This window comes from Asterias rubens, chromosome 12, assembly GCF_902459465.1.
Source record: "Asterias rubens chromosome 12, eAstRub1.3, whole genome shotgun sequence".
Taxonomy (NCBI): domain Eukaryota; kingdom Metazoa; phylum Echinodermata; class Asteroidea; order Forcipulatida; family Asteriidae; genus Asterias; species Asterias rubens.
Window position 1 is genome coordinate 12,468,499 of NC_047073.1, and position 13,881 is coordinate 12,482,379.

Here is a 13,881-nt window from a genome sequence, read left to right on the forward strand (position 1 = left end):
GCTAAATTTTGAAGGTAACGATTTACCCACTTTTTGTTCAGTGACGGGGAAGGTTGCAGTGGAACATTCTGCACCCTGGTCACGCTCTTAGATCGACTAGAGCAGGATGGGGTCATAGACGTCTTCCAGGCAGTTAAGAAACTCCGCTCAACTCGAGCTGGAATGGTCAAAACATTGGTAAGTGAAAGTTAAAGATAAAGGCAAACCCTTTACTTTCAAAGAAAACATACCAGTCTTTCCAAGGACCTCAATGTGTGACCCTTTACTGTTCATTTTGTTTTAAGTCCTGGTTTAAATCAATCAAAGTGAAGGTCCAGTTTAACCACCACGGAGAAAAACAACTTTCACCTCTGTCAGGACAGTGTCTGGACAAAGAGTTGAACAAAAAATGGTCCTAGATTAGAAGCCTGTCATTACTTACTAAATATCAAGCTAAGAACAAGGAGAACCACACAATGTTGTGACTTGGAACACTTTGGTGGTCCTATTCAATTAAAAAAACGGTTTTCGTTGTAAAAGTTTGAAGAAAAAACGGCTTTCATTGTATTAGTACTATATCATTGTATTGGAATATTAATGGGAAGAGCAAATTACAACAGTTTTATTCCCAGTATGTGAGGGGAAATGTTAAGCAATTTTCTTTAAAAACCACATCGCGAGGGAATGAAATAAATTGTTACTGAAGTGCACAATCGTTTGATGGAATGTGTGTGTCCAACACACCTCACTGCTCCCAATAGCATGTTTATCTTCACTGTTCTTGGTTTTATCTCAGGCTCAGTACCAACTGTGTTACCAGGTGATGACGTGGTATCTGGAATCAGCTTCGGGTTCGTCAATCTATGAGAACTTACGTCGTTAAGATGTTTTTCAAGTCACTGGACACTATTGGTAATTGTCAAAGACAAGTCTTCTCACTTGGTGTATCTCAACATAATGCAAAAAATAACAAACCTGTAAATATTTGAGCTCAATTGGTTGTCGAAGTTGCGAGATAATAATGAAAAACGAGAGGAAAAAAAAAACCTGGTCACACGAAGTTGTGTGCTTTCAGATGCTTGATTTCGAGACCTCAAATTCTAAATAGTCTGAGGTCTCGCAATCAAATTCGTGGAAAATTACCTCTTTCTCGAAAACTACGATACTTCAGAGGGAGCCGTTTCTCACAATGTTGTATACTATCAACCTCTCCCCATTACTCGTTACCAAGTAAGGTTTTGTGCTAATAAATACTTTGATTAGTTACCAATAGTGCCCACTGCTTTTAAGTAACATTTTTTATCATTACCCAGACCTCGGAGAAAAACACACGACGGTACGTCAAAAAGTCTGCTTTTTGTTTTTCAAATATAGGAGTAACGATTTTTCAAAAAAAATTAAGTTTTGAATGACGAGACAGTTACTATACGTTTGTTAACCAAAATTATTGTTATTATTTTGTTTTAATTATTTTGTTTGATATTCACATAGCCTTTGTTAACACGATTACACGTAATGGTTCAGTTAAAAGTTAGTACAGTCGACTCCCGTTATTACGAGCTCGCATGTATATAGGCAGCGCATTGGGCCACACAAAACTATTGTCATTGTTTGTTCATAAGCTTGGTATATAAAAACAAATAACAATATTAACAAGAAAAAGTTAGCATACAGTAGAAAATCATTGACATGCCATAATCTTCTTGTTTTTATTATACGTATCCGTTAAACTTACTGATAACTTTATCATGTACAGGATATATGTTGGTATTACAAAGGGTGATACATTTTGCATAGTGCCAGGAAATATAAATACGAAAGTAAAACGCATTGCGGAAGGAGACTTTTAAAGAAGATATTTAAAGATTAAAAAAAACCTTCGGGAAAAAGGTACCGGTTGAGGTTTAATAATAATAATAAATAATAATACAGTTAAAACACCCAAGAGAAAATACAGTAAACATGTAATAAATGCAGAATTCTACACAACTATCATGAATTAAAAAACACTGAGAATAAACCCTAGTTAAAAAACTGGAGTTGCTACAGAAAAAAAAATCCAAAACGAGAGATTCCGTAGGAGAGCCCTGCGCTCAACACACGTTCACACGAAAATTTTAATAAAGAAAACAAAATAACAACTTATCCTGACATAACAAACTTGTAATGCTAAAAATGCTTTTTGAACAATTAAGTAGATTCAAAAGTGGACCAAAATTCAAAATTGTAGTTAAAAAGGGATTATGTACTTTTTTCTAACAAAAAAACACAATGTCCACAGATTTACATTAAACTTACACAGTTTGAAGATTATGATAGTAGAAAGCTTCCCGTGAAATGTTACTTACTGAGGTGCTGTAGTTTTTGAGAAATGAGTTAAAAGTAATAATTTACGTCTCAGTTTCAGCATGTAAAAACGTATTAACCAGTTATGCTATGATTTTGGTATAATATCATAACTGGTTAAGGGGATTTTACATGCTAAAATAATTTTGGTCTCATGAGACCAAAATAATTTTGTGACTTGTTTTACTAATTTCTCAAGAACTACACAACCTTGGTTAGTAATATTTGAAGGGAAGCTTTCCACTATCAATATCTTCAAACCCTGTAAGTTTAATGTAAATCTGTGGACATTTTGAAAAAGTACCCAAATCCTTTAAGTAATGGAAGGAAATAAGTCACTCTTTATTTGTTGGCTTGGGTGGCAGAATAGCCGTTGAACCGACACCTTTTTATTGATAAGCGTATGTACTTCCAAAACAGAACCTTGCTATGCAGGGTTTTACTTCAACTCGATTATTAAAGGAACACGTTGCCTTGGATCGGTCGAGTTGGTCTTTGAAAAGCGTTTGTAACCGTTTGTTATAAAATGCATATGGTTAGAAAGATGATTTAAAAGTAGAATATAATGATCCACACAAATTTGCCTCGAAATTGAGTGGTTTTCCTTTTACTTTGCAAACTAACACGGTCGGCAATTAATAAATGGCCGACCGTGTTAGTCGACGAGGTAAAAGGAAATCCACGCAATTTCGAGCGATACTTGTGTGGATCATTTTATTATACTTTTAAAATATCTTTCTAACATATGCATTTTATAACAAACGGTTACAAACGATTTTCAAAGACCAACTCGACCGATCCAATGCAACGTGTTCCTTTAATATTAAATCTCTAAAAGGGTTATGTAAATACTCGCATACAGTTAAACGTGTGTCAACGTTGTTACTGTATGCGAGCAATTGAATTAGCAATTTTTTTTAAAAATTTTTTTTAGATCTAAAATTAATTGATTTGTGGTTAAACAAAGACAATTGACTAGTCCAACTTTAGTCAATTATCTTGGTTCAACTCCAAATCATTTCAAATGTACCCAGTCAGTTTCTCTTGTGGTTTATTAAAAACATAATTGAGTTTAAACCTTGCAGCAAGGGCCTGTTTGGTTGCCAACCCCCTCTAATCAAATCACTGACACATGATGATTGATACCCCTTACTACGAGTGGTATGGTCCATCTTAGAGAACCATGGCATATGAGCTGACACAAACATTTACGGAGCGGTTAAAATCAATGAATAGTGTAAAATCAGCATGACTGAAAGACATTATGAAAATAAGTATGAATAAGTAATAATACATACTTTACGCATTGTTTGTCAAACTGGAAACGGCAGATTTTGTTTACTTGTAACAGATGAAGGTAATCCTGAAATAATCGCTACATGTTGAAGACAAGTCTGTTTCAAGTTCGAACCTTCCAACAATTAGTATAAAAATCAAAATAAAATCACAAATCTGTTTTTATTGTTTTCACGTGAATATTTATGTAAACAAAAGGTGGCAAGTGATACTGGTCTGCTTTCGAAAAGAGTTTTTTTTATTTTAATTGTATAAGAGTTAGTTTTCATTTGCTGATAAGTATGCTAAGTTTAATTATTAATTGTTTTTACTGAGTAAAATACTGGCGAGATTTTGTTTTATCAATGATTGTTTACGTTACGTATGAACACGTGTTGTTTGTTTGAACGGTTTTGTTTCTCTCTTATTAAAATAACAAATAACTAATTTACCCTTTCTACAATTTACAAATTTGTGATATACAATTATTTTGTCATTTAGAGTGAATTAAAAAAATCAACGGTTTTGGAGGTCAATGCGACCAAACAAACAAGTAAAATAACTTGTTTTCAATGAAAGAAACAAACCTGTATCCTAATTTCATTGTTTTCTTAATAAACAACTAAGCAGATCAGGCATTCAATAATCTATCGATAAAATAGTTAATTGCAATCACATTAAATGATTAATTGAGCGGCACGTTGCCTTGCATAGGGCGAGTTGGTCTTTGAAAAGCGTTTGAAACCGTTTGTTATGAAATGCATATGGTTAGATAGATAATGTTAACGTATAAAACAAAGATCCACACCAACTTACAATGTTTTTTTTACGTTGCAAACTAATGTCTGAGTCAAAATTTTGAATCCACAAAATGACCGACCGTGTTTTTCGCGACTTTCGATGCATGTATGTGCGGATCATTGTTTTACTTGTCTTTTCCAAACATAATGTAAAACCTCAACTAAAAATACAGTGTTTGGCATGAGTGATGACGAGCGAAAATGTTTGTTTTTTAAATAATTTCCCCCAGTCTCATTTAGTCGACGGCGCTCCGTCTGCGACTAAATGAGACATCATACAAAATGGCCGCTCCGTTGCATTTTTCATTGGATTCATCAGGTGACAGTCGATTAAAACAAAGGTCTATACATCTGTATTAGCCCCGTCCGCTGTTTTGTTATCATTAAACTTACACACATTCCGCAGCGTGGGCAAGTTTTGCATAATGCAACTTAAATTAAAGACACTGGATACTATTGGTATTTGTAGAAGACAAGTCTTCCCACTTGGTGTATCTGAACATTATGCATAAATGGTCTGAACACCCAAGAAGGAAACGACTAATAAACCTTCTGTTTTGCCGTCTCCTTTTCCCCCATAGCCTTTTAGCCTGAGCCTCATACCCCACCTCCCCACCCTTGATGTTGTCCTTTGTGTTTCCATCTTCTTGCTTGTGGTCAAGCCAGTCCCTTCCCTTCACCCCCCTTTTTGTCCCCCTGTTCATTGTTTACCCCCTGCTTTTTTCTGTATGCTTTCTAAACCCATTCATGTATTTCCACTTCACTGCTTATGTTTCACTTAGTTACCTGTTCATGTTTTTTTTGTGTTGTCATTTAGCCTTCGAGAAAGACTCTGCTAGGGTCGAAACGTCAGGCCATTAACTATATTTTGCATTATGCATAAAATAACACGTGTGAACATTTAAGCTCAATAGGTCATCAAAGTTGCGAGATAACTATGAAAGAGAAAACACCCGTTGTCACACGAAGTTGTGTGCTTTCAGATGCTGATTTCGAGACCTCAAAATCTAATTCTGAGGTCTCGATATCAAATTCGTGACTTCTTTCTCGAATTCTCGAAAACTACGTCACTTGAGAGAGAGCCGTTTCTCACAATGTTTTATACTACCAACCTCTCCCCATTACTCGTCACCAAGTAAGGTTTCATGCTAATAACTATTTTGTGTAATATTACCAATAGTGTCCACTGCCTTTAAGGACGTGAAACTGCTGCGCAATCACTTTACGATGTGGTGCAAGATCCGCACTAGTTTCCTGAAACATATTGCTGGTGTAGTTCCGTGTTATTTATTCCCTTCAGCCCGATATAAAACATAATAATGGGGACTTAAAGGATTCGGGTACTTTTTCAAAATGTTCACAGATTTACATTTAACTTACAGGGTTTGAAGATAGTGATAGTGGAAAGCTTCCCTTCAAATATTACTAACTAAGGTTGTGTAGTTTTTGAGAAATGAGTAAAACAAGTCACAAAATAAATTTGGTCTCATGAGACCAAAACTATTTTCGCATGTAAAATCCCCTTAACCAGCTATGATGTTATACCAAAACCATAGCATAACTTGTTAATACGTTTTTACATGCTAAAACTTTTACTTTTACTCATTTCTCAAAAACTACAGCATCTCAGTAAGAAAAAAACAAACAAGGGAAGCTTTCAACTATCATAAGTTTAATGTATATCTGTGGACATTGTGTTTTTGTTAGGAACAAGTACATACACCCTTTAACGAACACGCGCTCACTGGTGACTTCTTAGCCTTTATTCAAGGCAGGTGTGGCAGCACCCCATATGTCACGCATGAAAAAAAGAACGGTGCGAGCGGCAAAGCGGCTTCACCGCTTGCGCTGGTCCTTTTTTTCGTGCGTGACATTTTGGGTTCTTTTGACATCTGGGGCGCCGCTTGCGACTTGACTAAAGGCTAGAGACTCCTGTGTGATGAGAATCACTTTTCAAGCGAGTCACGGATGGATCAAGATTGGGCTATGTCATTGAGTTATGCTGACTTGGCGCACTGGGTTCAAGTTCCCTGAAAATAATAATAGTCGGTATTTCCTGGTACGAAACTGTGGAAAAATGGTGGATACGCAAACAATTTATTTGTGATTTTGTTATACATGCAATGCCGACCTATTAGTATTAACCGAAAGTTGCATCGCGTTATCCATCGTTCTTGGGAGTCTGTCCCCCTCCACCCATTTGAGTATCAATTGAACAGAAACCTCGATAATGTGAATCAACACCATCAAGTTCTTAGTAGCCTACACTATTTGGACAGTCTGATAATGGAGGTTTTGGATACATGCAACCGGGTCGTCTCCTACTTCCTCATAACTGTGATTGTTTTTTCAAGCTGCTGTTTGGGTAAGTTTAAACTTGTTGGTTGTCGGTCTTGCAGAAGGTGCAGCATGTAATGTAATCCCCACAATGGCGTATTTGAGCTTCCAGATGAACAATGCAGCTGATGAACACTAATAAATCAAGAACAATAAACTTTTTAAAGCTGCTAACCCGAATGCGTTTAAATCTGTAGTTTATGCAAACTGTGTATCATTGTATTGTATTTGCACACATTTATTTTATTGCTGCCCCACATGCACATTAGTTTACACATTTAACAAACTTTGTTAATTAAATTCAAATTCTGAGTAGTTTACAGTAATACATAACTCAGGATATGAAAACAAATCAAAGTTCACAATGATTTAGATAGTTATATATTTTAGGAAGCTTTAAGTAGGCCAACAATTGGGTTAAGGTGAAGCAGAGGCTTTTGTGCCTTAACCTAATTAACAGACAAACAACAGATAATACTATACAAAAGACAGAAAACCACGACAGACTAGACAAACAGAATACACGACAAAGGCTAGAAAAGATGGTGAGCACAATACTTCAAACCTACGAATAAGCATCGATAATTTTTTTTATTTTTTATTTTCTTGTGAAGGCAGGAAGAGTGGTTGAAGATTTAATTGAGTAACAAGACTATTTTGGTACACTTTGGTGGACTAGTTTTAAAAGAGGAGTGAGTTGATAAGTTAGTAAAAAGTGATTAACAATAATATATTATTAGAACACATTACCAACATCAGTTCATACGGGGGAACCAATACCACAGTCCCTGTGTAACGTTCATTATTATTATTAAGTATGTCTCTCTGTTTTTAACAGAAAGCCCTTGTTCATTCCAGGGCAATTTTGTTGGCAATGTTACTTTTGATAAGCGCAATTATCAGTTCAGTAGTTAATAATAATTGTATTAACAATAAAGGCTTAAAAACGGGGTATAATTAATATGGATTGTGCTTTCTTATCCTTAATGTAGTCGGAGTTAAAATCAACTTTTAGGTAAAGGGGTTTAAAGACACTGGACACTATTAGTAATTGTCAAAGACCAGTCTTCCCACTTGGTGTATCTCAACATATGCAGAAAATAACAAACATGTGGAAGTTTGAGCTAAATCGGTCATCGAAGTTGCGAGATAAAATTGAAAGAAAAAACACCCATGTCACACGAAGTTGTGTGCTTTCAGATGCTTGATTTCGATACCTCAAATTCTAAATCTAAGGTCTCGAAATCCAATTTGTGGAAAATTACTTCTTTCTCGAAAACTACGTTACTTCAGAGGGAGCCGTTCCTCAGAATGATTGGTTTGCAGAAATACGTTCTTCAAGGTGTCTAGTATGCAATTCCAATGCATGCCCAGCTGGCAGGGTTGAGCATTTTTTGTTATTGCAAAAAATCACTTTTCCCATATCTTTGTATACAAACGCTCATCAATGTGTTTTATATGATATCGACAGATATCGTCACATGTTTTCCCGACAAGGAATACTTTTTTAGGTGTGTACTAACCAGATATTACACGTATATATTAATTCCGACACGTGGTTAATAATATGATTTACTTACTTTAACCTCACTTTAGTGAAATTATGTAATCAACAGGTTACTTTGTTTCTGATCTGACCTTTGACCTGGGTGTAACGTTTCGCAGCATTTCTACAAATTTATAACAAACGCTCATCAGAATGTCCTATGACCATGGCATCCGTATCTCACTGGTGAGGAATAGTCACAGTTGATTGGTAATTTTGGCTAGAGTTGATGGCATTTGGTTGAGACTAAGTTTGTTTATTGAGATAGTTGCATCACTGTATAATTTTAGTTAAAAATATGAAACCACAAACTTTGTTTTAGACACACCCCAAAAACTGCAAGTAATGGCTTGATACATTGACATGTATCTTGTTTTACTGAAAAGCAGGACGACTGGTACATTATGAAGGTCAATTATAACATGATTGTGTCCCCTTTTAGAATTGTTTTTATTAAAGGTAAACCACTCATGTTGGACTATTTTCTTTTTAGTTTACTCATGTTATAAATACATGGAAATGTTGCACCCAGGTCAAAGGTCAGATCAGAAACAAAGTAACCTATTGATAACATAATTTCATCAAAGTGAGGTAAAAGTAAATAAATAACATTATTAACCTTGTGTCTGAATTAATATCTACGTGTAATATCTGGTATGTACACACCTAAAAATATTCCTTGTCGAGAAAACATGTGAAGAGTTCTGCTGTTATCATATAAAACACATCGATGAGCGTTTGTACACAAACATATGGGAAAAGTGATTTTTTTGCAATAAAAAAAATGCTCAACCCTGCCAGCTGGGCATGCATCAGATTCAGACAACCCAATTTTACGGAGATTTGGGAGTTGAAAAAAACAAAAACTTACCATACAATTATTATTCATTGTATGGCTTTAACCTTAGAACGTGTAGTCATAAACGCAATAGGTAGGCCTATTAGGTGTGGTGTAGAAATACAAAGTTGTTTTTTCCTTTTCTTTTTCCGTTGATTAAAATAGGCACCAATATAGCCTGATAAAAAAAAACTTTTGCAAAACAGTTATTTTGATTTGAGCGTGCCTACAAACTTAAAGCTGATCTTCATTCTGATACTGATTCCAAAACTGATGCTAAACATGTCACTCTAAATCTGACTCTAACTAGAAACTCCAATTTAACTCAGCATCGTGGTATCGAAATTGGTGCCAATGCGCACGAGAGGGTTAAACACCAGTTTGGGTGCGTTTTCTTTTGAGAGTAATACACATATTTAAAACAAAATTACTCTTAAAATACATTGAACTTTCGCTGGTTATCCACCATGTTTACATACAATTTTAGATGCTTATATACAAAAAAAAAACTTTATTAATAATGTTATATTTAACGACAAGATTGTGTTATGTTACATTGTACATGTAATGAGTTGTTGTTAAAAAGTGTTAATTATAATGTTTTATTAAAGCCATTATACACTTTCGGTAAACAGTATTGTCCAAGTCCCACACTTCGTGTATCACAACTTAGATATAAAATAACAAACCTGTGAGAATTTAGGCTCAATCGGTCATCGGAGTCGGGAGAAATAGCGGGAAAACCCACTCTTGTTTCCGCACGTTTCGCCGTGTCATGACATGTGTTTAAAATAAATCCGTAACTCTCGCTATCGAGAATTGATATTGTTTAAAATGTTATCTCAAAAAGTAAAGCTTTTCATGGAATAATATTTCAGGAGAAGTCTTTCACCATTACCTTCTGTAAACTCTGTAAATTATTTGTAAATCTGTTTTTTTTTTCTGTACCAAAATAATGGCTGTTAACATGTGGTTACAGAAACGGTGGAAGAGATAGGGTTATTATGAAGAAACTGTGAGCGAAGGTTACAGATCCTCTGAATCCAGTGTTATGACATTCCACAAAAAAAAAAACTGTGGAGAAATGGAAATGTTGGCAGATTTTCTCAAGGAACATGTGGGCATATATAATGGGTGTGGTTAAAACGAATGAAAGCAACTAAGTACCTTGATGTCATTTTCTCTTCTTGAATTTGTTTCGCACAGCATCAGATTTGCCTGCCCCCCCCCCCCCCCCCCCGCCTTCTGTTGTTTCTGAATCCGACTCCTTTTTTTGTAAAATGTTTTCAAATTTTCATTTAGCTAACACAGTTTGAAGATACGGATAGTAGAAAGCTTCCCTTAAAATGTTACCTGCTGAGGTACTGTAGCTTTGGGGAACTAATAACACAAAGTCACGCAAATAATCGATCGTCTCCGTTTTAGCATGTATAAAAACGTATTAACCAGTTATGATATTAATACTATTACTGGTAAACACATGTTACATGCTAAATTAATTACTCGAGAGAACAATATTATGAACAATTCACCCGTTTTCCATATCTGTGATATAACGAAAGTGATAATAAACACGATTGGATCAATTTTGATAAAACTGGGGTAACATGAGACTAAACAATAGTGGTAAATACTTACTTTATTTGGATTCCTGTTGATTGTTGTTGTTGCTCACTTCCTTCCAGTCCTTTTTCTTGTCTTGTGCCACACATTGCATACAATTGTACAACAATAATTCCACAAAGCACTCTTCCGGTGGCAAGCTCCCCGTGTTGCAGTGTTTTCTGGCCAGTTTTCTTGCAAGCACGTATGACGGGCTAAACACCAGCAAACTGTTACGGCGTACTAACAGAGGGTGTAAGTAACCCTCGCAGAAAAGCGTAAACAACTTTTATGAGCGAGAGGGCGCTATTGAAAAAACTGGCTTTTCTGTGACGATAGTGATGAGTCTTTTTAAATATTGACTGCTTAAAAGCAGTCAATATTTCTTTCATATACCGAATAAAGATTTTTCTAATTAACAACACTGACTACGGTGAAAGGTCGTCTGCGAAAAAAAGGTCTCGCCGTGACACAGAACGCTAGTTGACATTATACTTATCATAGTTGCGTTATTTTCAGGGCGGGCATAGTCAATTGACTAAGCCCCTGGCATAGTCACCATGACGTCATCTTGATAGAAAAAGGGGGCATAGCTATTTCCATGACTCAATTTTTAACCCATCATATTAGAGCAGTGATTCTATACATGAGGTATATCTATCTGAAGCCAAGTATGAAGATCATAGCTTTCAGATTAAACGACAAAATTGCAATTTTTTTTGAACCAACAAAACCGTGTATTAATTTCGAAAACGTTGCTGTTCCGTTTACGCACTATCCCGGTCCAAATTTATGAACATATTTTTCGTTCTCCATTTTTTGGCGAAATTTTGCCGAAAAAGTTCAGGATTAAGAAGAATATTGTGAATACAAAACAAAACAATCGAACAATAGGTTCTCTGCCGTTAGCCGAAATCATAATATGGTTGTCGACCGATGGCCGAACAACAGTCTAATTATTAGCTTAAACCCAAAGTTTTGAAACAAACTTTATGGCACATCCGTTTTCAAAAAGACTCTTGTGTATACGATGTCCACATTATAGTCACACGCGTCTCACCAACACTGTCAAGACTGTCCATTCGTGTATATGTTTAAAAAAAAAATAAAAAATACTTTTAAAATAACGTGAAAAGCAGCGATTGCTCGATACTGATATTAATCGTGTTGGGTAATTTCTATTAATTTTAACGAACTTACTTGCCAAACAAAGTGTATTTAAAATACTGGTCAAAGTTGAACCATCGTATATACGACACTTCCGTTGACACTTCACTGTAAAACGTTGTTGTCCTGTTTTAAAAACGGACATTAGTTGTTATTTCGAGTTCAGTTTGAGTTAAGAGTTTACACCGTTCATGCATGGCTAACACAACTGTAAACAACGTCCCATGTAAAGAGGGCCCTGTTCAATAAATGTTTGTGTAGGTGGTCTTACATAATTATTTCTGTCTTTGGAACTTCAAATCATTTGTGTTTGTCATTAAAATATCGCTTTGTTCTTACTCAAAGGTACTGGACACTGTCGTTAGTTACTCAAAATAATTGTAAGCATAAAACTTACTTGTTAACGAGCAACGTAGAGCTATTGATAGTATGAAACATTGCGAGAAACGGCTCCCTCTGATTTGAGGAAGAAGTCATTTAAATGTTTGAATTAAATTCGAGACGTCAGCCGAGGTCCCGAATTCAAGCACATGAGCACAAAACCTGTGTGACAAGGGTGTTTTTTTCATCCATTTTTTTCTCGCAACTTCGACGGCCATGTTACTTCAAATGTTCACTTGTTTGTTATGTTATGCATATGTTGAGATACACCACTTTGACAATAGTATCAAGGCGCCATTAGAGAAATGTGGGTTTGCTCTTGTATTATGTAAGGGGCTGCTGTCATGTTTTGGTTTTCTCTTTGAAATATGAAAATGGGTTTGCTATTTTTTAATTGTAACCGTATTGCCCATTTAGTGATAGACTGAATCTTATGAAAAATAGTGAATAGTCAATAGTCGTTGGAAAAAATATATAAGCCTCATCGCTGTCTTAGTTATTTGCGCAGCAAAGGAAGGATTCGTAAATCGCAGCTTGATGAAGTGATGCAGCTGCGCAGCTACGCAACATCCATGACGTAAATATACAACATAGCGCAAGGTTCGCACTTCGTTTCGTCAAACCCCTTTGCTTATATTGGGTGCGTTCGTTTAGCTTCCCCGGGTCGACCCCGGTGTGTGGCGTTTTGTATTTCCAGGACGAACGTGTGCAGATAATTACCCACGTTGTTCCTGGGGGGAAAAACGCCAGACTCCGGGGTCGACCCAGGGAAGCTTAACGAACGCACCCACTATGTAGAGCACACACCACACCACACACACGCACCACAATGGAAATCAGGTGTTTTTACTGCACAATACTGGAACCAGGCAACATAAAAGGCTTTAACATCATTGGATCACAATATGGTTCACGGATGGATAAACATTGAGTTCCGTTTGGTTATAAATAGCTCTCATGGCGCACTCAGTGAGTTAAAGTTCAATGTAAAAATAATAATTATTGCACTATTTCCTGGTACGAAACTGTGAGGGTGATTATAACTTGTGTGCAAATGTTGAAGTTCATCTCATCTGTGAAGTTGTACCTATGGGTCGTGGGGTCTGTCGAGCTCCCTCCATCCATTCAAACTCCATTTTGATCAGAAAGGACGAGCATGTAACAAGGAATCATCAAGTTCATTTTACAAATCAGACAGTCTGACTATGGAGATTTTAAAGGCATGCAATATGGCTGCATCTTACCTCCTCTTAACTGTGATTGTTTGTTCGGGTGAGTTTAAAATTTGTGTTACTTTTCTTTTTCAAAAATCGCAACCTATCATATGGCCCATTCAATGGCTTTTTCTTCAATTGGAAAAATAAATAAACGTAATGATACCATTCCACTGTTGCCCTAATTACCTTCATTTGTTCAAAAGAAGTATGCAAACGTCTATTAAAACTTGATGGAAAATGAAATTTTAACACCACACACCGATCTTCGATGACTTCAACTGGTCCCATTTGTTCTGAGTTTTTCCTGTTTTCGAGGCAAACGAGAAAGTATGGTTTCCCGGTGAAGCCATACGTGGAAGAAACATCTGCAGTGACTACAAGTGTTCTGTGAGA

General features: G+C 36.0%; 1 protein-coding gene across 2 annotated transcripts in view; it reads left to right on the plus strand.

Moving 5' to 3' along the window:
* LOC117297583 (receptor-type tyrosine-protein phosphatase T-like) overlaps nucleotides 1–13,881 on the plus strand; it is a 48,894-nt gene that overhangs the window by 34,054 nt on the left and 959 nt on the right. The window contains exons 37-38 of one of the 2 annotated variants that reach the window (XM_033780688.1): nucleotides 42–177; nucleotides 776–891. In XM_033780688.1, coding sequence (XP_033636579.1) covers nucleotides 42–177; nucleotides 776–862 — 223 coding nt within the window. In that variant the 3' untranslated portion in view covers nucleotides 863–891. Of the gene's footprint in view, nucleotides 1–41; nucleotides 178–775; nucleotides 945–13,881 lie in introns of those variants that run through there. The other variant, XM_033780687.1, reaches the window with a different exon arrangement.